This window comes from Eubalaena glacialis, chromosome 9, assembly GCF_028564815.1.
Source record: "Eubalaena glacialis isolate mEubGla1 chromosome 9, mEubGla1.1.hap2.+ XY, whole genome shotgun sequence".
Lineage (NCBI taxonomy): Eukaryota > Metazoa > Chordata > Mammalia > Artiodactyla > Balaenidae > Eubalaena > Eubalaena glacialis.
Window position 1 is genome coordinate 44,928,770 of NC_083724.1, and position 26,106 is coordinate 44,954,875.

The following is a 26,106-nucleotide window of genomic DNA, read 5'->3' on the forward strand; positions in this document are numbered from 1 at the left end:
TATATGTCCATGCCACTCTCTCACTTTGTCCCAGCTTACCCTTCCCCCTCCCCGTATCCTCAAGTCCATTCTCCAGTAGGTCTGTGTCTTTATTCCCATCTTGCCGCTAGGTTCTTCATGAACATTTCTTTTTTTTTTTTTTAGATTCCATATATATGTGTTAGCATACGGTATTTGTTTTTCTCTTTCTGACTTACTTCACTCTGTATGACAGACTCTGGGTCCATCCAACTCACTACAAATAACTCAATTTCGTTTCTTTTTATGGCTGAGTAATATTCCATTGTATATATGTGCCACATCTTCTTTATCCATTCATCTGTTGATGGACACTTAGGTTGCTTCCATGTCCTGGCTATTGTATATAGAGCTGAAATGAACATTGTGGTACATGACTCTTTTTGAATTATGGTTTTCTCAGGGTATATGCCCAGTAGTGGGATTTCTGGGTCGTATGGTAGTTCTATTTTTAGTTTTTTAAGGAACCTCCATACTGTTCTCCATAGCGGCTGTATCAATTTACATTCCCACCAACGGTGCAAGAGGGTTCCCTTTTCTCCACACCCTCTCCAGCATTTATTGTTTGTAGATTTTTTGATGATGGCCATTCTGACCGGTGTGGCACTTAATTTAAATGGCTTTTTTTCTTCTTTCAGTTACTTAAAATTTTTCAAGTTTGTGTATATTTTCCCCCAAGAGTAGGGACTATTGCTGTTTTAGTAAGTACGCAAATATTAATCAGTTTTCATCACCCATTTCTGAGCCAAGATAAAGGCACATTAATCTCTCTATTTTATCGATATGGTAAGGAAGTAAAGAGATCTTACACAATTTGGTTAAAATCAGTCATTAAGTCAAGTCAATGCTGACGTAGGTATGGGCCCCAAATCTTAGGTTATAGTCAAGTGTCAAGTGTAAAAATGATTCTATTTGCTTATCCTCTCAATTAATGAAGAAATGTAATTTAGAACACTTAGATTTATCTTAGTTGAAATTTCCATTTAAGATATTGGTTACAAAGACAAAGAATTTGGCATCAAATCCTTTTAGAATAAAATGATATTATGTAAAATGCTGTCCGTTTGTTTTCAGCCTGATAAAAGGCCCATAGACACAGTCTGACTAGAGAAAACGTATCTAAATCCATGTGTATCCTGAGCCATGCATCTCTGCTTTGAATTTGGGCAACTCTCAAATTCAATTCAACAAACGTTTACACATTTATTGTGCTTTAATTATACCCTAGACATGTTGCTAGTTCTTGTGGGAACAGTGTGTATGTCACAGAGTTTGTTCTGAAGTAGTTTACTCTCTAGGCAGAAAGATGTGTACACACCAATTATTTCACAAATCAGCAGTAAAAAGTATTATCATTGGCCTGCAAACCAGGAGAAACAAGAAAAAAGAGTTAATTCTATTGGAAAGATTAACAAAAGCTTCAGAAATAAGATGATAATTGATTTCAGCTAAGGCAATACAAAAATAAACAAGGTTCAACATATAGAGAGTTAATAAATTAAGAGAAATTTTCAAATTTCAAATTAGAAATTAGCAGAATGTTCTATGTCACCCTCTCCTGCAATCCTACTACACTGTATACATCTCTCTACTCTGGCAGCTTGACTTGTAAAAGATTTGGTTCCAGGTGTGTCACTTATGGCAGCCAGAGAGGGCCTCACAGCAGAATCACAGTCATATCACCTTTGAATTCCCACAACCAAGGCCAGCACTCTGTACATAGTAGACAACTGAAGTCTCTTAAAGGAGGGAATGAAGTATTTTAATAGCACTTTGTAAAGTGAATCAAACTTTCTAATTTATCTCCTTTTTTGAAAACTGATTCTTTTGGATTTTGAGTCCCCAGATTGCTGGGGTCTGCTATGGAATTCATCATCCAGGGGAGACATCTCAGTCTCATCTTTAGCTGAGTCAGCTAAGAGAAGGGTGGGTACAATACAGATCATGGTTGTTACCGTTCCCACCCCCATGCCCAGATTCTCACTGATCCTAAATGAGTCCACACACATTCATCCACCTCTTTAAACCTGAGAGCCAAAATCATAGGTTTGAGATTTTACAGACAGACAGACACATACACACACACATACATACACACACACCCCCCTCCATGATGCATAAAGATGTTAGCATGGACACATAACACATGATAGCAAAGGTATAAAAAGACCACAAAATTTAGCAGGGAAAATGGGCAAACCAATGGGCAAATATGGTCTGAAATGGACAAAAAAGTGAAATCAAGATAGTCAAAAACATTTATCATTGCTCCCTGCAAGAAAGACTACGTCCCATCTCTTCACAAGAAACATTGGAATTTACTCATCTTTTAGATTTTAATACTTTTATTACTTAGTTTAGATCTATTTTTGCTTCCCAGAAAATTAGTATTTTATCCTTAAATCTCTGACTCTAAGTGCTACCCCCTTCTTAAGTGCGACTTATTATTATATTTTATTTTCCAATAATATATGCTCCATTGTATAGTGGAAGGTAATGGGGGAATGGTATTCCAGTTCCTCAAAACTCTGTTTTGTAGTTACATATATTATAGATAATTCGTCTTTCCATTTAAGGCAGAGAGAGATGGTGATGGCCATCAGATAAATTATAACTCATGTATAATATTTAAGAGTTAAGGGAATCTATTAGGTAAGGCCAATAAAAAGTCTACTTAATCCTGGCACAGTCTAACCCCCTGCAACTTCATGAGTGCTTTATGAAGCATGGGCTTCACTGGCAACTTGTTAGAAATGCAAATTCTTAGGCCCCACTCTAGACCCCTGAATCAGAATCTGCATTTTAACAAATCCCCCTTGTGATGTGTGTGCACACTGAAGTTTTAGAAACATGAGTCAACCAGTCACAGGGTTTCATGGAAACTCTACGAAGAGAGATTATTCCATCCATCTTTAATTTAGGTTGGGTTTCCTTTCAAAGATCCATAAAACCAAGTGCCAATTATGTCAATATCTTGTCTAAATTTACATTAAGATACATTCTTGGGGTTTGGTGGCCTCCCGATTTTTCATTTTATGTCCAATCCAATGGTGCTGTGTGATACACACTGTTCCGCAGGAGAACCAGGCATGCATGGGGAGAAAGGAGACGGCAATAATTTGAACTAGAGAATTATATGGAAGACTGGCAAGTGCTTTTCATTGTATGATGGGGATTTTAAACTCTACTGACTCCATGTTGCTTTCCTCTCAAAGGATTGTCTTGGGCTCCAAGCAGTAGAATCATTTTTGCAAAGGAAAATTCCCAAACTTCTGAAGAGCTTTTGTGTTTCATATACGGAGTGAGTTAGAGTAATTATGTATTTCTTTGCTTGAGTTTATTTCTCTCCCACCATTACTCATTTCAAAATTGTCACCTTGAGAGGCTAAGCAGAGGCCGAGTCCCAGGCACCCTGAAATGTGGTTGCTGTAGGTATCACCTGCCAACTAGCTAACAACCAGAGGAGAAGATACCTGTCCTTTCCTAAACTTGAGTTTCACGAAGACTAGTGACCTATCCATTGCCTCAAAAGGGAGCATCTCTCACTGTGACCCTGTTTGCGTGGAAGTGAGCCTACTTAATGGATACTGATGGTGACAGTGATGATGACAACAATGACAAGAGTCCCTGTTGAAGGAATGACAGGATGCGGATGTGTGAAGAAGGACACAGTTATTTCAACTCTAAGGAAAAAGGGAGATGACGTACCTAAACCGCATCCCAGGCACCCTTCTTCACAAGGCATGCATTCTTCGTAGTCTGGGTCTCGGACTTCACCTATACAATAAGAGGAGTAAAAAACACAGTTTCATTTTCACTGAATGGAGACACATAAGTTGCTATAAAAATATGTTGGCGTGTAGCTTATTTTCAAGCAAATCATAGAGCAATTATGAAACCCACAACCATGATTGAGGATATATGTGTCACCCACATTTTATCTCCTTCTATTAATTTAATAGATTAGATTAGTTTGACTGGGTACAAATAGCACAGAGTCGGACTGTATGCCATGCAACTAGTTTTGAAATCAAGTTAGTAGGTTTTATTTATTAAAGAAGTAAGTTCAGTTTCTGGGAACGTAGTTGGGTATATAAGTGATGAAGCAGCCTTACCTTGTCCACACTCTAACTTCCGGCAGGTGCGGTTGGAGGGCACCAGGAAGTAGCCACGCCCGCATCGTGTGCAGACGTGTGCGCTGTGGCAAAGCTCACAGTTGTCTGGGCAAGGCTGGCAGGTGTGGCCCTCGTCAGGGTAGTGGCCTGTGGGGCAGCTCTCCCGACACTCTCCCCAGTACAGGAACCGCTCTCGGCCGTGCTTATCTAAACAGATAGAAATGAGCAAAATTAAAAGAAGGAAAATGTACAAAATTAACCATGAAGGTAATACAACTGAAGTCATTTTATTAAAAAGATATGACCAACTGCTTTTGCTCCCAGTAGACCAGAAAGATAAGAATGGTTGAATAGAAAATGCAGTATCTTTGAACTTGTAGTTGAAAGGACTTCCTTGGGCTCCTTTTGGTGTCTGTAGAAGCTCACAGAGTTGGGGAACTATAGAAATCCCATGAGAATAAACAAATGCTTGACGATAGATGCATTTCTATGATAGTGCAATCTTGTAGAATGATTTTGAATTCTGTTATCAAAATCACACACTTGTGTTAACTGTATAAGGACTGACTTTTTGCACAGCTACCAATTCCTGTATTGACAGCCTATTGAAGCACTCAACCAAACATGCCTCTTTGACTCCTTTATATGAACTCCTGGAAGTTCTGAGCGGCTGTCAACATTGGACTCTACAAGGAAAGAATCAGCGGTATTCCCAGTATGAGACTGTGGGAATCTGCTCCTGCAGAAGACCCAATGTTGCCCCTGGAGGGAATGGAAAATTCTAATCAATTCCAAACTATCATAATGAATGCAAAAGGATTCTAATCAGTTCTAATCATACACTTAAACACACAAGATTAATGTAGATGCACCTAGAGGCCTCCTACCTCCCACCCCCTGGAGTTTTTGCTTGTGCTAAGTGTGCCCAGGGCATCCATCTTCTCTGAATCAGGTCTCCCACATGCCCCTGGCTCTAAAAATATCTGCATTACCTAAAATAACTGGGTCTAGAGCTCACTCATCATGTGATCTACCACACGAAGACCCAGAACCATTGACCTTCAAGATGCAAGGCTGCTGGGACTTCCCTGGTAGTCCAGTGGTAAAGAGTCTGCCTTCCAATGCAGGGGACACGGGTTCGATCCCTGGTCAGGGAACTAAGATCCCACATGCCGTGGGACAACAAAGCCCATGTGCCACAACTACTGAGTTTGCACGCCTCAACTAGAGAGCCTGCGTGCTGCAAACTACAGAGCCCATGCGCTCTGAAACCCATGCGCCACAACTACAGAGCCCACACACCCTGGAGCCCTCATGCTACAACTAAAGAAGAGAAAACCTGCAGGCCACAACTAGAGAGAAGCCCGTGCACCACAACGAAGAGCCTGTGTGCCACAACTAAGACCCGATGCAGCCAAAAATAAATAAAATAAAAAAATAAATCTTTTTAAAAAAAAAATTGCAAGGCTGCTGAATTTGTAAAGATAGCACTAACCCCATGTTACAAGTGCAAAATCCAAAAGTCAGTATAATATTGAATATTAGATTGAACTACATGAAATTGCCCACATTCGACTGTTTTTTACCTGTAAACTAGGCACTTTCAAAGGTTTTAACCTAATGTTCTTATTTGATTAAAGCCCTATTTCACATGCAATTTAAAAATCACACCCTTGGATTATGGACTCTGAAGCTCCCTTTTTTCTGATGGTGATTTCATGCCAGAAGTCTGCTGGTCCCCATGGGACAAAGAAAATAAAGAGAGTGTCCAAAGAGGTGGTAGAAAAAAGTGTTTGCAGTCTCCAAGTTAGACTTGGAAGAACATTATCCTCTAAGGGAAGGAGAGTGTTTGGGAGGATGTAATGTGCATTTGGTGAGTGTACAGCTATAGATCAAGGTTGTGGAGCACAGAACCCCAATCTGGTGGGACTTCGAATCTCAAGTCAACTTTCCAAGTTTTGTTCTTCTCATTTCTACCATGACTCATTGAGAAAAGATTGTTTTACAAAGTGCCAACCTTCTCACATGTAGGTAGGAAGATGTGAGGGAGAGCAGTGAAAAGCTCACCCTCTCCTCCATCCAGCTGTTGCTGTACATTCCCTACACCTTCACATGATGTCAACTCAAGATCCAGAGGCTTAAGGGCAGCTTGGCATATGGTGAGTTCTAAATATATATTTGTTGAATGACTGAATGAATGAGTGAGTGAATTCATATTTGTCAATATTCCTATTTTTCCAACATATCCAACTGGATCAACAATCTTTTTTTTTTTAATTTATTTATTTAAATTTATTTATTTTTGGCTGCGTTGGGTCTTCGCTGCTGCGTGCAGGCTTTCTCTACTTGTGGCGAGTGGGGGCTACTCTTCGTTGCGGTGTGCAGGCTTCTCATTGCGGTGACTTCTCTTGTTGCGGAGCAGGGGCTCTAGATGCGCGGGCTTCAGTAGTTGTGGCTCACGGGCTCTAGCACAGGCTCAGTAGTTGTGGCACATGAGCTTAGTTGCTCCATGGTATGTGGGATCTTCCCAGACCTGGGATCGAACCAGTGTCCCCCGCATTGGCAGGCAGATTCTTAACCACTGCGCCACCAGGGAAGTCCCTGGATCAACAATCTTAAAAACGAATGATGATGGGTTCAGATATTAGAGGAAATGTTCTCCAATTCCATTTTATTTATTATTTATTTATTTGGTTGCACCAGGTCTTAGTTGTGGCTTGCCGGCTCCTTAGTTGCGGCACGGGGCCTCCTTAGTTGTGGCATGTGAACTCTTAGTTGCAGATGCATGTGGGATCTAGTTCCCTGGGCAGGGATCAAACCCAGGCTTCCTGCTTTGGGAGTGTGGAGTCTTAACCACTGTGCCACCGGGGAAGTCCCTCCAATTCCATTTTTATTGTTCAGATATGGCTTTGCTATTTGGACCCCGCTGGGTATTATAATTTGGGTTTAAAGGACAGAGATTTAAAGGGTCTTGTTGTTTAAAATACATGAACCATGCAAAAGGAAGTCACTTAGGTGCCTTAACAATGGCCAGCTTTCCCCATGTGATTGGTTCAGGATTATGAGGAGATTTGATATTTCTACTAGCTTGACAGCATGGCAGCTCACTTAGCTTTGGATGATTATTTGGACACTTCAGTGATTCGAATATCATGCATAAATTTTTGGCTACTTGCCCAGAGTCTCAGAATTTAAGTTCCTGTAATGATATGGGGGGGAGAGGCCGGTTCTTGTAGTAGAAGTGCTGATATTTTTGTTATGTGACAAAACCGTTCATGCGGTAATAGGAGACAAGAGTTAAAAATCAAGGAACTCCAAAAGAGGTTCAGATTGGCTTTCATTTATACTGAAGAGTAATGAACTGTTTCCAGAGTATTTCTTGGCAACCGATTTTGTTAGAAGAGAAGGTAGACCAACGTGAAGGCATTGGATGTCTGCCGGTGGAAAGGAAGGTTGAGGGTTGAAAGGCAGGAAGGGAACAGGATTGCTGGAAAGGATGAAAGAAAGGCTGAGGGACTCTGAAAATAAACTTCATGAAGTTTACTCCAACATTTTGCTTACTGAAGCTGTTGTATGATTGGTAGAATTTAGCTTTGGGCTCAGTTTGGTAGAGGATAAACCTGGAAGAGAATTTAGAGTGAATTTTCACCAATAGAGCTGGAGATCTGCCTTTCCAAAAGGATTCAGACCTAACATTAACAAAGTTACAATGAAGCAAGGGGTGAAATTTCTACAAAGAGACGGGACAGGCTTATGTGTGTAGGTGGGACTCCCTAGCCAGAGGAATTTCAGCCTTTGAATAAAGCTTATTGATATAGAACTGCATCCATTCCATCATCTATCTTCTGCAGCACTGCTTCATGGATTAGCTGCAGTAATATGTGGACTTGGGATAGTACAGTCTTAACAGGCAGAAAACCTGCTAATCAGAACCCGCTCAACCATTCCCTCTTCAGGAAGCCTCCTGTTCTCGCTACAGCTGAAAGCAGTGGCCTGTAGTAGGGTTGCTACCATTCATTCAGTCTTTATCTAATATCTTCCTGTTTTATAATACATGAGGACAAACCCCTCTGTTACATTGTAAAACTCCTTGAAAGTGAGTATCATGCTATTATTTACTGCATTTTCCATGGTACCTATGTAGAGTAACTTATGCGTGGGAGGGGCACAATACATTTTTAAAAGTTATTGATGTATAGTTGATTTAAATGTTGTGTTTATCACATGTGCTTGTGAGCTTGACAGCTCCCCAATCCTCAAAGACTTTTCTGATGAGATCAGCGGTGATAGTAACAAATGTAAAAAAAATAGTTGTGCTTTTTTTCTACTATACAGAGAAGTAACTCAGCTATACATATATGCATGTATATTTCATATTCTTTTCCATTATGGTTCATCGCAGGATATTGAATATGGTTCCCTGGGCTATGTAGTAGGACCCTGTTGTTCATCTGTCCCATATAATAGTTTGCGTCTGCTAATCCCAAACTCCCAGTCCTTCCCTCCCCTACCTCCTCTCCCCCTTGGCACCACAATGCATTTTGTTAAGAGAACAGGTTAAACACAGACTTTGAAATAGAAAACACAGAAGAAATGTCAGGGCATTTTACGTATGGATTGGTCCAAGTAGCCATAGGATGCTTAGAACGTTTTAGATACTTGTTTAGCGTTTAAGCTACTCCTTAGTTGTGTATATATATGAAGATTTAGTGTGTTTTAAATGTGAAAGGGAATTTAGATGCCCTCTTGTCCATTCTCCCCGTTTTTACAAACATGGAGAGACTTAAAGAGGTGAGGTGATTGGGTGAGTGTCTTCTAGTTTATTAGTGACAAAGCCGAGACTAGAATCCAGGTTTTCTGATCGATATTGTTTCTACTGAACCATACATTCATCCATTTATTTATTGTGTGCCTTCTATATGCCAGATTCTGTGCTGTGCTCGAAATACAGCAGAAAACAGGTAGAAACCATTGACTGCTCTTACAGGGCACAGAGTCTGATGGACAAAGTAGATAGCAAGGGTGAGGAGGCCTGTGAATGGGAAGCGCTGGGCTCCAAGGGTGCACACATGAAGGGAGCTTAGCCTAGACAAGAAGGTTAGGGCAGCCCTCACTGTGGAAATGACATTGAAATGGAGGCCTAAAGGATGAATAGAAAGAGATCAGGTAGACAGTGGCTGGGGAACATCTCAAGTGAAGTCTGAACAGCTAGAGTGACTGAAATGCCCGCAGGAGCAAGCAGGTACAAACAGTAACAGTAGTAATAGTAGTGATAATAATAATAATTGCTAATATTTAGTGAGTACTTCCTATGCACCCCACCCCATTCTAAGTGCTTTATTATTTTATCTCATTTCATTTTCATAATAATCCTAAAAGAAGGCAGCCATGATCATCATCTTACAGATGAGAAAAGGAACAGAATAAGCAGGTTAGAGGTAAAATTTGACAGATATACTTTGTTTACGTATGAAACACAAAGAAATCATTTTAATTTATACAAAGAAATGTGTTATCTCTCATTTTTCTGCAAATGCACGATACTCTTCATTTATTCTTCATTTTTCTTGGTTTTATTACAAGCAAGAACAAAGCTAAATAATTCTCTCCTATTAGAAAAACCGTGTAAATGTCATGATGGTGGTAACTGAGAGCCTCAAGATTAGTGAGACAGCTGGGAGGGGTGGGGACTGTGAAGAAATGGAGAGCAGCCCCGATGGTCTCCAGTCAACCATTTGGGGACCATATGGAGCAGTGTTGCCAGATCTTCCAAGTTTTCAAGAGAAACCAAAAACCCAGGTTTTTATTTGAAATTTCCCAATTTGGCTCAAATTTTAAAGTGTTCTGTAGGTCAAATAAAATATGAATTAGTACCCCATGAAGTCAAAGTGGGGGCCAGCATATGTAGGGAGGCTGGAGAGGAGTCAAGGGTCAAACTACAGAGGACTTGAGAGATCATGGAATATAATTTAATGACAGCAGAAACTTTAGCATTGCTAAGGCTGGGACAGAAAAGGTCATATTTGTGTTTGGAAAAGATTACTCTGTTCCCACAGGGCTCTGACAACTTCTAAATGGCATAGCTCAGGGCTGAGGAGACCCTGACCCAACCTCTATGACGCTATTTCTCTTAAAGACCAAATATGTCTGCCTTAATTTCCTAGCTTTTCACTTTCACCTCAATGAGTCTTAGCTTTGTCTAGCTCATGTCTGTCGTCGTGTTTGCATGCCCTTTCTTTTCTCTTCTCTGGAAAGACATCTCTTAGTTCCTCTCTCATCTCCTCAGGGGCAGCGTGTCTGTGTCTCCAACAATTTGAACTGACAAATTGCAGAAACTTCAAGGTTGTACATACTCTTTAATGAACAGACAACTGTCTAATCTCACCCCCTTGTCCCCAGAGATGAAGCTTTTTAGTCAAACCAAATAATGTCCAGTGGGCGAGCAGGTTTGCAGCAGGAAGAAGAAGTAAGCAACCAGATTCCCTCACCTACTCCACAGGAGGTACAGTTGGAGGGCTCATCTCCTTGGCATTCTTGGCAGGTGGAGTGGCATGGATGGCATTGGTTCTTAAATTCAAATTTGCCCGAGGGACAGTTCAAAACGCAGCGACCATCATCAAAAATCCTAGAAGAAACCATACTTTTAGAGTTTGTAAGGGTGACTTTATGGAATGGTGTTAAGTACGAGAACATGTGGTGTTTGTGTTTCGCTGCACATTCTTGGTTTCATTGTTCGAGAAACAAGGGTGATGCCTGGGACTGATCATCTTAGAACATGGGGAATATTGGTCATGTACTCATCCTTGGCCAGAGATTTGGACCCAACAGCAGGCATGCCAGGAACTGGCTGGAGATGTAATCTTGATTCTAGTTTCAAACAAATTAACCAGTACCCCGGGGATTAAACTCACACTGTAGGCTCCAGCCAAACCCGGCCAACACTCATATGGAGGTCTTTGAACTTTCAAGACACTAAATGGGTTTTTGAATCCAGAGGCCTTGGAGTAAATATTCTTTCTTTAGTTATCAGCATGGCCACACTTTGCAATGGGAATGTCAAGTCCAAGGGCTCCCAAAGAAGCACCATCCTGTAGTTTAGGTGCTACTTATAAACTTGACCTACACATATGGCAAGTAATCTATGAATTCTGATTTTTTTTTTTACTTTTTTTAAATTAATTTTTTTATTGGAGTATAGTTGATTTACAATGTTGTGTTAGTTTCTGCTGTACAGCAAAGTGAGTCAGTTATACATACACACATATCCACTCTTTTTTAAATTCTATTCCCATACAGGTGATTACAGAATATTGAATAGAGTTCCCTGTGCTATTCAGTAGGTTCTTATTAGTTATCTATTCTATATATAGTTGAACTCTGTCATTTTTGCAAGTATTTCCTGATGTATAGGGTACCACAGTCCCTATTTTCTGACCATGTTTGCCATCACCTACAAGGGCACTGCTGATAAGTTAGCATGTGGGCTTCTAAAACCTTTGGTTTTATACACATACAATATATTTATATATATATATACCATAATGTCATGGTTAATGTTTTCAAAATTTTGCTTCTTCTTTCCCTTGAAAGTAATCCCAAGAGCAAATGTGATGAAGTAAATTGTGTCCAAGAATTTTCCTCAGAAGAAAATCCACAATGTCTAAGTGCAAGAGTCAGATGGGTCATGTGAATGGATTAAGTGAGATGGGGAGCTCCACCCCCAGAGTTTCTGTGGGTAGAGAGCCGAGATTCTGTATTTTTGACAAGTTCCTAGATGATGTTCATGGTGCTGGTCTAGAGAGCATACTTGGAGAACTTCTCAGTGATAGTCTGGGTTACTATGGAATTTGCTAAATGATTCCTACCTAAGTAATACAGGTGGTGCCAAACTGGCATCTCAGAGAGCTCCCTTAGAGCAGTAGTTACTGTGTCAGTCATGAGGGTGTGATACCTCCAAGGGTGTGATGGTGGCATCCAGATCTGGGAGAACTGAGGGCCTGCAAGCAAAGCTAGGGTTTTTCTCTCTCTCTCTCTCCCCAGTCTGGATGTCACACAGAAGGCCAGGTGTAGGTTTTGAGCAACTCATTCCTGGGGTGGTGTTTACTTGTCTAAATCCCTGTGTTTCTATAGCTAGAATCAGCCCTAAATGGAGGATTGGCATTTCAATACCAGGTTTGGAGGAAATTGGGGTGGGGACAAGGCATCTTGAATATGTGTTGCTGCAGTCTTCCATCTCGTCCCTGAAAGTCTGTGTCATTTGCATCTGTTTGGAAACAGAATGGGATTAAGGCCAAGCATACAAGAAGGACACCTCGTTCTTGGATCCTCAGCCCCTCAGGCTCTGGTCACCATACCCAGCATCACTGGAGTCAACAATCCTTTTGGCCTGCTGCAGAGTGTAGAATCCCAGCCCTAAACAGACATGCACACACAGCTGGTTGTTCATGTTGAAACAGATCTCCTGCACCATGACCCGTAATGAGAAGACTATGCTGCAGACTTTTAGCTGATGGCACTAATGCCAGCTGGGAATATCCTGGTCCCACCCTTGCTCTGGTTTCTTAGCTAGAAGATTTGTCAAGGAATAATTTGGTTGTAGCTAGTTAAAAAAACGGAAACAAAACAAAAACCTCCCTTTAAGAAAAACTATGTAGGAGCTTTCTGAGGTTTTTAAACAAGTGAACTGCTCTGTTCTCCACTGAAAAGGAGAATGAGTCATGTTTATTTGTGAAGGTTCATTTTCTTGCTAAATTAAGTTGAAAAAGAGATGGAAAGTACATCACCATTTTGTTCTTTATAGGAAGAGATGACAGATTGGTTTGGGGCAATTATTTCTCTTGAGAGGTGATCTAATACTGTCAATGGTTGGAACCATTTAAAACCCTTCAGGAACTTGGGTGGGTATGGAGGTGAAACAGATAGTGTAGCGCTGCCATGTTTATGTAGGGAAGGGGCTGTCTTTCTTACTTGAGAGCTTATTTTAAGAAAGTACCAAGCAAATAATTGTGCTTCAAACCACCTCCCTCTGTCTCTACCCTGAAGAAAGCACAGGTGACATACCCAGTTTTTGTAAGAACATGATTCTTTATAAAGATCGAATGATAAGGACAACAGTCATGCTTGAGTGAAGGCACTGAATCACATCATCCCTTGCAACCTCCCCATCCCGCTCAAGAACAATTGCTAAGGAACTTGAAGAAAAGTCCCATTTCAAGTGACACAGATTTCTACCGCCACTACCAAATCTCCCCTAGTGGAGGAGAAGAGATATCTTGTTCTGGGTTCCATGGGGCTGATGAAAATTTTCTTCAAAGCGAACTCAAGCCATCTCTGGGACCACCAATCATCCAGTTTGTGGATTTCTAGGACACTCAGGCAAGCTCATCTCTGCAGAGGAAGCCCTTCTCTCCCCAAGTCACGCACGCTCTTGGCCTTTTCATAAGCTGTGAACCATTCCAGGTCCAACAGGCTCGTGGAAAGGAAGAAGGTGGTAAAACCAAGTGCTGAAGAGCTGGGCAGAGGTGAAGTTCTCAACATTGGCACTAAATTTTCCAGAAGCCCCAGGGTGTGTGTGTGTGTGTGTGTGTGAGAGAGATGTGAACTGGAACAGAAGAGTTGCAAGTCAGAGTTAGCTGGTCCTCTGCTCTGATCATTGGTTTGGTCTAACTAAAGCCATCACAAGGGCATTTACTGTAATTTCTGGGCACTTTAACGTTGTAACAGAATGAAATCCCGCAAAGGATCTTTTTTTTCCTGAATTCTTGAAACAGATCAAATAAAATATTTGAGGGTGGGTCAGAAAACTTTTACATGCTTTTAATTAGTTCATAGACTCTGCAGTTCCTTCAGGACTGGGTTGGGAAATTAGCTCGGGCAGTGAGGACCACGGCATTACAGAGCTAGACATGTTAAATAGCGGTGGCAAAGGCGATACTTGCTTCCCCCAAGTTTTTAATCATCTTGAAGGAGCTAGATAAACCCAAAGGTTTATAGAAATGTAGAGGGAAAACTAGAAGATGAAGAGAGAGCTTTTCAAGTTTCAATTTCCTTTAAAACAACTTCAGAGTTAAATTATTTTTTCAAATTTTATTATGGAAAAATTTAAACATATATAAAATAAACAAGACATAACAGAACCCCCCCTAAGTACTCATCACTCAGCTTCAATAATTGTCAACACATGGCCAATCTTATTTCATCTACATCCCCAGTGATTTACTTCCCTCTCATATTGTTTTGAAGAAAACCTCTAAGTTAAAAGTTAACATTCCTTTCCCAGACAAAAACTCCTTTAGGGATGACCTTTATTGTGCCAGGACTGGAGATACCCCAAAAGCTTAAGAATAGGAAGAAACTCAGAGTGACCAATAGTTTATTCTGTTTGTCTCACCTTACCCCTTACCCCCACCCCAGATCCATTTTCTGCCATTCTCTGACCTGCTATGCCCTGGAAGTGCCCACTTGGAGACTGTGTCTCCAAGCTCACTTCCCTCACTTGTAAATGGTGTTCCCCATTGGCATCCAGGTGTTTCAGACAGGGAAACACCAGCAGGAGATCTGAGGGTGGGGGGGGGAGAGAGATTGGGGTATTTATTCCTCTGGAGCCACAACCTGGCTTCCTCCTCACATGATTCTGGAGTGGCTATGTCCCCTCCAGCTCCAGTTTCTATCAGACATCCCTTCTTCTATGGCTACAGGGTTTGCTTCAGGCCTAGGGTGTTAAAGCTCCCCCAGTGTTCTGGTCCCTGAGTGCTTCACCAGCCCTTGACTTTGACCTCCTGAACCACCTATAAAAATCCATGGATTTGCACCTAACTCTGAGCCAGACATAAAGCAGGTGCTCAAGACCGTCTTGAGTAGACCTGATTCTACTCAAGGAAATACTTTGGAAAATACTTAAGGAAAATACTTGGCTGCCCTTTGAGGACAAATAAGTCAATGACACCATCTTTCAAAATAGTTTCTTTCTCCTCATCTTCTAACCCCTTTCTGGAAAATGCAGATAAGAAAAGTCAGCTAGTTCATTGCCATGATGCGATGTCCTTTCTTGGATGTATTTGCAAGTAACTGACATCAAGGAAGAGAAATGGGGAAAGAAATGGGGTGCTCAGGGAGATGAGAAAAAAATTGTTCCTGAGCAATAGGGTTTCTAGGAGGACACCTGGTTTGAGATCTACACACATGCTTTTCTATCTTCAAAAGCTAAAGAATGGGCTGCTGAAGCCAAACTATTCAAATGGCACAGGAGGTGTACCTCTGATCTTCTTGTACCAATGAGCTTCGATTTTTAAAAAAATGGCCACTGATGGTAGTTGAATTTTTTTCTCACTCCTGGTGAGCCTGGGACAATCATGACTTCCGCAATATACACTGGATGATGGTAGCTGCCTTATTAAACAAATGCTAAAAAGTTCCCTTGGTTCAAAGATGTCCAAACATGCGATGGGATTTGATTGTTGATGTGGTGAGGAGTTAGAGGAGAAAAAGGACCTATTTTCAAAATGTTGTCTGTATCTAATAGCATGTCTTGAAGCTGGCTTAAAGCAAACTCAAGAGGCATAGGTATCTTAAAGAGACACTTAGAAAATGTTATCACAGCATTAAGAATTCTTAATAAGACTGTTCTTTTGTGTTTCCTTCCTTTCCTCCTTCCCTCCTCTCTCTCTCTCTCTTTCTCTTTCTGAGGGAGCTATTTGGAGAACCAAGCACATGATACTAATTACACACTTCATCAAGTTCAATAACACATATATTTATTGAACTACTACTATGTGTTGATCACTGTAGGGGAATAAGGAGACAAATACACCACAGTTCCTACTCAGGGTATTACAGTCCTGATAAAGAATTAGATGAAATGACTGTTGTTCAAGGCAGAGGGAACATCCATCCTAGAGACTCACCTGCCACTGGAGCAGCCTCATTATACTGGTCTTGGGAGAAACCTTGCTTCCTACGCATTTATCAGAGCAGATGAGGCCAACAAATATTAAGTGCTAGAATTAGAGGAGTGTTGATTAAAAATGCAACGGGCTCCCAACTCTCTTCATTATAAATTCTCAATGTATTAGCAAAGATGCTCATCCCATTCGGATACTTGCTATTTCCTCATTCATTCAGTTATCAAACACTGATTGAGTGCCTACTGTTTTCTTAGCACTGTGATAGGTAATGGAGATACGAAGATGAGTATTTCAAGGGGCTTACAGTCTAACAAGTAGATTTGTAAGTCAATGTCTTAAAATGTCACAGGTGCACTTATGGAAGTTTGTACACAGCACAGGGGACCATAAAGAGGGTGAGGTTAATTCTATTGGAAAGAGGTAAAAAATGCTTTCATAGAACAGTTCACCCTTGAACTAACTCTAGAAATAGGAGTAGATATTTTATTAGCAGATGGAGATGATGGTTGAGGGATGGGTGTGCAGAAAGGGATGAGATTCTAGGCATCAAAGCCACCACCACCTTCACTGATGAGAAAGCCCCTGTAGTGTCCAGGGAACCGATTCTCACAGTGGTTACGGGGCACCACAGGGGGAGGACACTGCAGACCTCTGACCTTGGGCCAGACCACAGCAGGTTTCTGTGTCAGGGGAAGGAGTTTGATTCTTTTTCCTGTAGGCCCAAGGGGTGCTTCTAGGTAAGCACCTCCTTTCTACATCCTGCATCTCATGAACTCCCAACCCCAGGAGATACAAGAAAGGTCACTCACCTTGTGCCGGGGCAGCCAGTGCAGTCTTCCTGGGTTGGCCCCCGGCACTTGGCACACAAGGCTTCACAGATCTGGCAGAGGCCGTGCTCGTCAATGTATTCTCCTGGGGAACAAAATCTAGTTGTTTATCTCATTTCTGCATGGCAGTGCTGTCTGGGCTGTCAGTCTGAGAGCAGCCAGATCCCTCTGTGGCTGCCCAAAAGTGATGGAGACAACACAGAGAGAAGAGACCTTGAATGACTTCAGCAGCCAGTCTGCTCTTCACCCAAGGGCCCCGGAAGTTGGAACCTCAAAAAGTTATGAGGCAATGACATAATTTTGGATCTAGTCAACATGTGTTACAGATATTATAAGTAGGGAGAGGCCGGGGTGGGGGGGCGGGCATCCCATAGGACCCCTTTACTGAGCTCCTACTAATCTTCCTGTTAAAACCTGAGGGCTCCTGGCCCACGAAGAGCCCAGTTATAATCTTGGTTGAAGTCAAGCCACAGGCAGGACCCACCCAGATCTTGTGCCACCGCTCTGGGGGGGATTGTGGTTACTAGTCAAAAATGGGAATTGAATGTTGGCTGACATTGGACAGATGTGAGCTGCATCTCACCCTGAAAGAGTAACAATAAAGAGATAGCCAGAGAATTCTTCACTGACTTAGAAAGTTTATCTCTCCCAAGGAAAGACCCAGATGAGGCCTTTCCACATGAACTTTCCATGAAGCAAGTTCAGCCTCACAAACTTGTGGACATTTAAAAAATTTCTCCCATGGTGGAGAGAGGCCAACCTCATTGCAGGTGATTACCTCATGATGGGTGTCTATTCATTGAATTCAACCCTCTATTCACACTACACTCATCCTCTTCTGACACTGTCTTAAAAAAGAAAAAAAGTCAAAAAGTGTCTTCAGTCTGATCCAAAGAGCCACTTTGTGTGATTTGGAAACTGATCGTGCCCAGAAAATATAGGTTCAGATTTCAGTAGAGTCACAACCTTCACTTGCCTCCCACTTCAGCCCCAACTTTCACAGCCCCTAAGCCTGTCTGAAGATTGTTCATCTGAGATCCAGCCAGAAGAGTGAGGGAGCAAGACTCACCCTCGGTTTGATCGAGGGGTCTTACGCAGACTCCAAGATTCATGGCCTGATTTATTGTAGTTGCCTTGCAAAAAGCCCTGGAAACTTGGACCTGACTGGCGAGGAGTGGAAGGAAGTCTACCCCTCTGCCTTTTCCCATAGCTTTACTGAACTAGCAGAGTTGGGTAAGGTAAACCTTACCTACATAAATCTTCCACTTGCTAGCACTAAACCACAAAAGTGAAAATGAAGAGGCAACCAGAGTTTGCCCTTACCTGGCAGAAAAAGCCTTTCACAGAGAGTTATTCTATTGGTTTTGTTAACTAATGGGGAAAAGTACATACTCAGAGCAATGCAAGCATCTAACAGTGGCACACGCTGCACATCTTGGACCCTGTTCTTCTGTGCCTTCTAATAGTTGCCAAGGTACAGTGTGGACCAGAAATCTGATACATAACCTTCAGAATGGGACTGTGGTTCTTAGCCCAGGAGTGACTCCCAGAAGTCCTAGCCCCTAAAGAGTGAGGAACAAGAGGGGGCAAAGAATGTAAATGGGCAGGTTGTTCACTGCACAAGGTGCCTTCTCAAATGGTCAAGTGGAGGTGGAAATCCACCCCCCCCCCATGTTCATCCCACCAAGCTGGACAGCCTCTGCCTCTGTAAGGGGCGCCTTTTACTAACTCACGCAAAGGTGTTAGAATGGACTAGGTGTACTCTTGGTAATCGGCAGTCCTGAGGCAGAAAAAAGCTGGGGCTTCTGTCTAGTAGGAGTGGTGACTTCAAGATGCGACTGTCTCACTCAACACAGGCATTATAGTTCTTCAGCCTCCTTTTTTATTTTTTCAGGCTCCCCCATTCCCCTCTTAATTGTTGCCCTTGCTGAAATCTCTTCCACTTTTGTTGTGCAAGGCACAACCAATGGAGCAGTCATCAGTCCAGGCATCAGCCAGATAAAGAGCAGAGGATCCAGGGTGGACCAAGTAAGAAGAAGGAGATCATGCCTACATGGCCGATGAAAACAATTTGTGTTTACAGAGTTAGATGACAGCTATGTGTCTTTCACAAGATGTGTGCTGAGTGGAACAGGAATGGGGGAGGGTTACAGAGGCTCCTAAACCCAAAGAAAGTGTATTCTAGAGAAATGTAGGATCATAGAGAGCACAGCTCACTCACTCATTCATTCACTCATTCATTCCATGATATTTTCTGAACATCTATATGCCAGGTACTAGGTGAGATTTAGAGATAGAAATTAGATAGGCCCTGTTCTTGGCTTCTCAAAGATTTTTGAGTAGAACGATTTTTAAGAGATAGTTATAATCCAAATGCTGGCCACATGTCTTTGACCTCTTGGACAGTCTAAGTTAAGGTCTGAAACAAAGAACAAGGGCATACGCTGGACTCTGACTAGACCTAGAGGCAAAGACCATTCCTTTGCCTTGGCATCCATGCTTATAGGAACTGAGACAGTGGTTTGGGTCTCCCAACTCCTGATAGCTGTCCACCTTAATCTTCACGATATATTAGAGTCAATGCTAGGGTAGGATTTTAAACTAAATATACCTTGCTCTGCTAAATCAACTGCTATTTAGATGGTTCTGCGAGTTATCCTACATCTACGTCCAAAGTCTCCTTTGTAATTACAGATGGTGCATGGCTAGGTCAAGCAAGGGTTATTCAGTTATTACTGTGAAAATTTTAAACTCTCCTCTGTATCTGATTTGCCTCCTCATTGGCTTCCGTAAGCCAGTAGGTGGCACTGACAGCTTGGCCTTGTACTTCCTTGATCTGCTCAACTATTATGGCTTCTGTTGGTACTGACAAAGTGCCACCTTAGATATAATCATCACTTGGAATTGCCCCATCTCTGAGATTTCAAGTACCCACTCCAGACACAACCTTCTTAAGCCCCATTATGAGTCTAGCTTACCCAGGTGGTGCCCTAGGCTGCTTGGTCATCCCTTCATTCATCTGTTTAGTTCCCTCTTGCATTCCTCATTTGGGCTAGTCCAACCTTCCCAAGACTCAGTCCCACCATTCTTTCCCCATTCTTTCTCAGAATGTGACCTCACTACCTAATTTTCTGATAAGATACTGAGTTTCCCCAGCATCCTTTTTTTCAATGTCAAAATTCCTATCTTCTTGAATGTTCACCTGTCTTCTGTCTCTGAGGAAGTTAGTCTTTTTTCTTGGCCATTCTCAAATCTCCATCTAATGCTCTTAATCTTTCCTCAGGATTTTTTTTTTTTTTTTAATTAATTTATTTATTTTTGGCTGTGTTGGGTCTTCGTTTCTGTGCGAGGGCTTTCTCTAGTTGCGGCGAGCGGGGGCCACTCTTCATCGCGGTGCGCGGGCCTCTCACTGTCACGGCCTCTCCTGTTGCGGAGCACAGGGTCCAGACGCGCAGGCTCAGTAGTTGTGGCTCACGGGCCTAGCCGCTCCGTGGCATGTGGGATCTTCCCGGACCGGGGCACGAACCCGTGTCCCCTGCATTGGCAGGCGGATTCCTAACCACTGCGCCACCAGGGAAGCCCCCAGGGAAGCCCCCTCAGGATATTTCTCCACCAGTCTGTCTTTAGTCCTTTCATCACATCTCCCACCATCCTCGGATCTATAAAAGTTCTCCCCAACTTAAAACCTTCGGAAGCATTTTTCTTCCCTGATAAGTGACTCTTAAAACATGTCTTTTCCTACTACCATTTGGAAACAGAATGGAGAAAATCTCATAACCTAGAAGCTTATGTAAGAGAATCAGCGTAAGACAGCTAAACTGTGCATCTCTCTCCAGTCTGCATGCCTCTTAACTTGAGAGCCAACTCTGGCTTTAGAACAGATGAGAATAGAGAAACCTGTCCCGTTTTTCATATTTATGTAGACGTCCAATGAGTTACATAAACAACTGCCCCCAGCCCTTGCAGACACAAGTGTTCCACTGCACATTTGAAAGCAAAGAAACTAGATTCCAAGGACATAGTCAAGTTGCTTTTTTTTTTTGGTTGTTGGAGCAGTAAATTCTTGTCATCTGTTTTCATTGCACAATGAAGCTGAATGTTTATGACAGGCGTGATATACAAAATTCTTAGGAAAAATCACTTTAGCACAGACTTCGGGGTCAATATTTTTGTTCTCCTCCTCAGCCTCCAAGCTCTCCCTTCTGGTGTCTTCATCCATTATTATCATGTCCAAATTATCTTTCTCCTGTCATCAAAATTTTTTCATTCCCCTTTTAGTTTCTTTCTCATCCCATCTTATAATAGTTCAAAGGCCACTGAGGCAGTAGGGTCTCGTGGGGAGGAATGATGTCTCAGCAGTTGAAGACACAGCTTAAAAATTAATACTTGTAAATTTAAAAGTTTACAAGTATAAGTAAGTGCCTTAGTACACCTGTTCTACCTCTTGATGACACTGCAGAATGTGTTTGTGTTAACAAGTCTAAGTTATAAATAAACTTTATGAAATCATCCAGAATAGGTGAACATTGATTACATCCTCCGCAGCTACCAAACATGGTTGAGACTCACATAGCAATATTTTTTAGGCTTACATGGCTAGAAGAGCTTCATGTCTCCGGCTGAAATGCTTTGCTTTCTTTGGTACCTTGTAATATTTCTTTATTGATTAGAGTCAAATTTATTGTAATATTTAAGCAAATAAATATATAAGCCAAGTAAACTAATAAACACATAAGTAGATTATGATGTGAGTTTAAAACAGCTTTTTAGCAAGGGTGATTAGTAAGAGAAAATAGGAGGGACATTGGATGAGAAATCAGCCATTTGGTTTTTGATCTGGTTATTTCAGTGAGCAACCTTGGAGTACTGAATTATCTGTAGACCTCTGTTTATGTAGACCTCTTATCACTCAGATGCCAGGTATCATAGAATGTGACTTTCCTGAATGTTTCTACAACCAGAAGTGCTAATCAAATAATACTATCTCTTTGCAAGGATGCCAACAACTAGTTTCCAACTTAAGATACCAATGTGTGCAGACAGTTTTCATGAAAAGAAATCCATATATTTATTACTTTCCACCAGCTACAATAAATGCACAGTAACACTTTCAACCAGTTATATACTAATGAAATAATTCAGTTTTTAAGGCCTCATTAAGTGTGAAGTTTTATAGCAAAGTTCAGAATATGAGGCCATCAACTGAGACTGCAATATCTTCACTTAAAAGTCTACACAATTATTTAGCCTTAAAAAGGAAGGAAATTCTGACACATGCCACAACAATGATGAAACTTGAAGACATATGCTAAGTGAAATAAACCAGTCACAAAAGGACAAATATTGCATGATTCCATTTATACGCGGTACCTAGAGTAGTCAACTTCAGAGGGACAGAAAGTAAAATGGAGGTTGCCAGGAGCTGGGGGAAGCGGGGAAGTGGGGAGTTATTGCTTAATGGGTACAGAGTTTCAGCTGGGGAAGATGAAAAAGTTCTGGTGATGGATAGCGATAAGGGTTGCACTACGATGTGAATGTAATTAACGCTGTAAAACTGTACACTAATAATGGTTAAAATAGTAAATTTTATGTTACGTACAATACATTTTGCCACACACACACACACACACACACACACACACGTCTACACAATGAGTTTATTCCCTAGAAGGGCAATACTTGATTTTAACTAAAAACCTCAGGATTATCTGCGTTTGGGGATGGGTCCAAAGAGAACCAGCCATCTTGGGGAGCCAGTTTGTTAAATTGAGTCTTGGGAGACCTCCTGTGATAATGGAGATACATGAGTAAGTGGATAAAGCTTGTGAAAATGGAGCCATCTGGCAGATGGAACACTGTTTTTCCTTTCCATTAGAAGTTACAAAGGCGGAGTCAGCTCAAAGCAGAGTTCTGTTTCCACAGCCTGGAGGTGTCTGGGGGCTACTGCTTCTCTATCTCGTCCTCTTAGTGATTTCCACTTTTCCTCCCCCACAGGCTTTTCTGATTGACGAGACTTATCCTTCCTGATCCCATTGCTTTTTCATTCTCAGGTGCTAGTGTTCTTCTGTGTGGTTTGTGCAGATGCTCTGAAATGCTACTCTGGCACCCCCATAGGCTGGCACTCCTGCAAAAAGACGGATTGTAAAATGTGGATCCAACACACTCGCGAATGTTTTGTTTCCCTCAGCCTGCATGCTGTCCGAAGAGCAAGGAATTAAGAGTTGATCCTTTTAGTTTTTCCCTGCTGTTTGGGCCCTGAGCATAGTCAGGCTGCTAAAAAAATGTATCCAAAGTGAAGTCTTGGCCAACACACCTGAGTAGAGTGGTGATGCAGCAATCACACAAGCTCCCATTCACCGACACCTACCATATTACAAATACTGTATGTATTTGTAATATGTAATGTTTAAGCCAGACAACAGTCCCTTTTGTGAATGAGAAACCAAGGCTCAGAGAGATGAAAAATTTTGCATAAATTCACTCAACTAGGTGAGTGACAGAGTTGGGTTGTGACCCAGGTTTGTCTGAGTCTGAGCCATGCTCTTTCTGCAATATTTCCCTGGTACCAATTCATTTCCCCTTTTGGAGTTCCAAGTAGCTTTGCTATTTATAAAAAGAAAGAACTGAGTACATGCCTCCTCTAAACCACTTGGTGAGGTAAGGGTATCAAAAAGGAATTCACTGTGTAAACAAATGAACTTTGAGCTGGCATACTGCACTAAGCGGATTTACTCAATGATTGAATATAACTTCCAAATTTATTTTCTCAGATAAAATGGCCACCATTTATTAAAAGGCAATTCTGCTTATCGAATTGATATTTTACAAGCAGCTTATTCTGTCCACTAGGCTAGAAGCTTTTAAGAGGAATCCCCCAATTTTTTTTGAATGAATAAAATAATTGGTTGGAACTCTGCAAAGGGATTTTCTATACTTCTTAACTGCTGTCCACAACCAAAATAAACTGCCTCCTCAGAAATAGCTTACAACCAGAATTATAGTAGCCTCTCTCTGGTCCCTCAATTTATATGAAAATCTAGTGTAGATGGATTTTTTCCTGTATATCTTCTCAATTAAGAGAATTTTGCACTGTCTTTATGTTAGTGAAAAGTCACTCTTTTCCTAGTTAGGGATGCTAAAATTAAAAAGGCACTGAACAGTTGGTTCCAAGATCAGACACAAGAGAAGACAAGAGGCATGAGTGTGATTGTTATCTGCATTTAAACAAAATAAATTTACAAAGCCTATTGTTGAATGTGTGGATGAGGGAAGCCATGAGCACTTTCCCGTAAGCAGTGTACAGTGGGTAGGAATCCATTTTTTGCCCATCGGAGGTGTGCAAAGTGTCTTAACGGTCTCTCTAATTAGTGGGCTGTCTGCTCTCCCTGTAAGTGAGCCTAGACTCGCTACAGGTTCTTTTGGGCACTCCATCCCTCTCCTCCTCAGAGGTAAGATTTTATCCCCCAGTGTTCCCATCATTTGTGCCTGCAGAGGCACTACTCATGGGAGAAACTGTACAGAATGTGATGTGTTCATGGTGAAGGGATATGTGGGGTTCAATACCCAGTGCTGGAAGTAAGTGATCATAATTTGAGAAAATAACTTGTTTACCTTTTGGAAAACATGGCTCATTACCTGAGGCAGGTCATGCATGGGAGACACTTACTGAGAAAGTAAGTGACTTGAAAGGACAGGTTGTTGACTAGAGCTTCCCGTCAGCCAGTGAGTGAGCAGGGGAGCTATCAGGCCTTAAGGGCTGCATCATTTCCCTTCACTTTGGGGGTGATGAAAATGGCAGGGGAAACTATCAGGAGTGTCGTCCACTGAGCCTTCCTGACACTTTTGAACTAATCAAGGGTCCTAGCATGTGAATCAGTTAAAACCCAAAGTCCTTCCCAAGGAGCTTAATATGATCTAAATGTTTTCTGTGATGGAAGTCCTGAACACAGGCACAAAGATGAGACTTGTTGTCATGTACTTTCATTGCTATGGTTACCCAAAGAGCCTCCCTAAATAACCGCTTTTAAAACTTGCTTTTTTTTTTTTTAATGTAAATTGGTGCAGCCACTGTGGAAAACAGCATGGAAGTTTCTCAAAAAACTAAAAATAGAGCTACCATATGACCCCGCAATTCCACTCCTAGGTACATATCCAAAAAAACCCCCAAACACTGATACAAATAGATATATGCACCCCAATGTTCATAGCAGTGTTATTTACAATTGCCAAGATATGGAAGTAACCTAAGTGTCTATCAACAGATCAATGGATGAAGAAGGTGTGAGATATATATACATACATATATATACACACACACACACACACACACATACACTCACACACACCAATATATACAATGGAATACTACTCAGCATAAAAAAGAATGAAATTTTGCCATTTGCAGCAACATGGATGGACTTGGAGGGCATTATGCTAAGTGAAATAAGTCGGACAAAGAAAGACACGTACTGTATGATATCTCTTATATGTGGAATCTAAAAAAATATAACAAACTAGTGAATATAACAAAAAAGAAACAGACTCACAGATATAGAGAACAAACTAGTGGTTACCAGTGGTAGAAGGAGGGGCAATATAGGGGTTGGGGAGTGGGAGATACAAACTATTGGGTGTAAGATAGGCTCCAGGATGTATTGCACAACATGGGGAATATAGCCAATATTTTGTAGTAACTGTAAATGGAAAGTAACCTTCAAAAATTGTATAAAAGGGCTTCCCTGGTGGCACAGTGGTTGAGAATCCGCCTGCCAATGCAGGGGACACGGGTTCGAGCCCTGGTCTGGGAAGATCCCACGTGCCACGGAGCAACTAAGTCCGTGAGCCACAACTACTGAGCCTGCATGTCTGGAGCGTGTGCTCCGCAACAAGAGAGGCTGCGACAGTGAGAGGCCCGCGCACCGCGATGAAGAGTGGACCCCGCTCGCCGCAACTAGAGAAAGCCCTCGCACAGAAACGAAGACCCAATACAGCCAAAAATAAATAAATAAATAAAAATTAAAAAAAAACTTGTATAAAAATTTTAGAAAATTAAAATTAAAAAATTAAGTTAACAAACGTAAAACAAAACAAAACAAAAACAACTCTTGCTCTTAAACCCTTCAAGGCACCACTGCTGTCCCTTCCCCAATTCCAGTGCCCATGGGAGGGAACATCCTCAAATTACCCTCCTTCTCTTGCTCTGCATCAACACATCCAAAGTGCTGTCTTTGTCTTTCCTCGCCC

General features: G+C 41.6%; 1 protein-coding gene across 1 annotated transcript in view; it reads right to left on the reverse strand.

Annotated features, from left to right (window-relative positions):
- Positions 1 to 26,106, reverse strand: part of PCSK5 (proprotein convertase subtilisin/kexin type 5) — a 451,917-nt gene that overhangs the window by 80,423 nt on the left and 345,388 nt on the right. Inside the window, exons 21-24 of the mRNA XM_061200330.1 lie at positions 16,846 to 16,948; positions 10,622 to 10,758; positions 4,134 to 4,340; positions 3,727 to 3,795 (exon numbers count right to left, since the gene is read on the reverse strand). Of these exons, the coding sequence (XP_061056313.1) occupies positions 3,727 to 3,795; positions 4,134 to 4,340; positions 10,622 to 10,758; positions 16,846 to 16,948 (516 nt within the window). The remainder of the gene's footprint in view (positions 1 to 3,726; positions 3,796 to 4,133; positions 4,341 to 10,621; positions 10,759 to 16,845; positions 16,949 to 26,106) is intronic.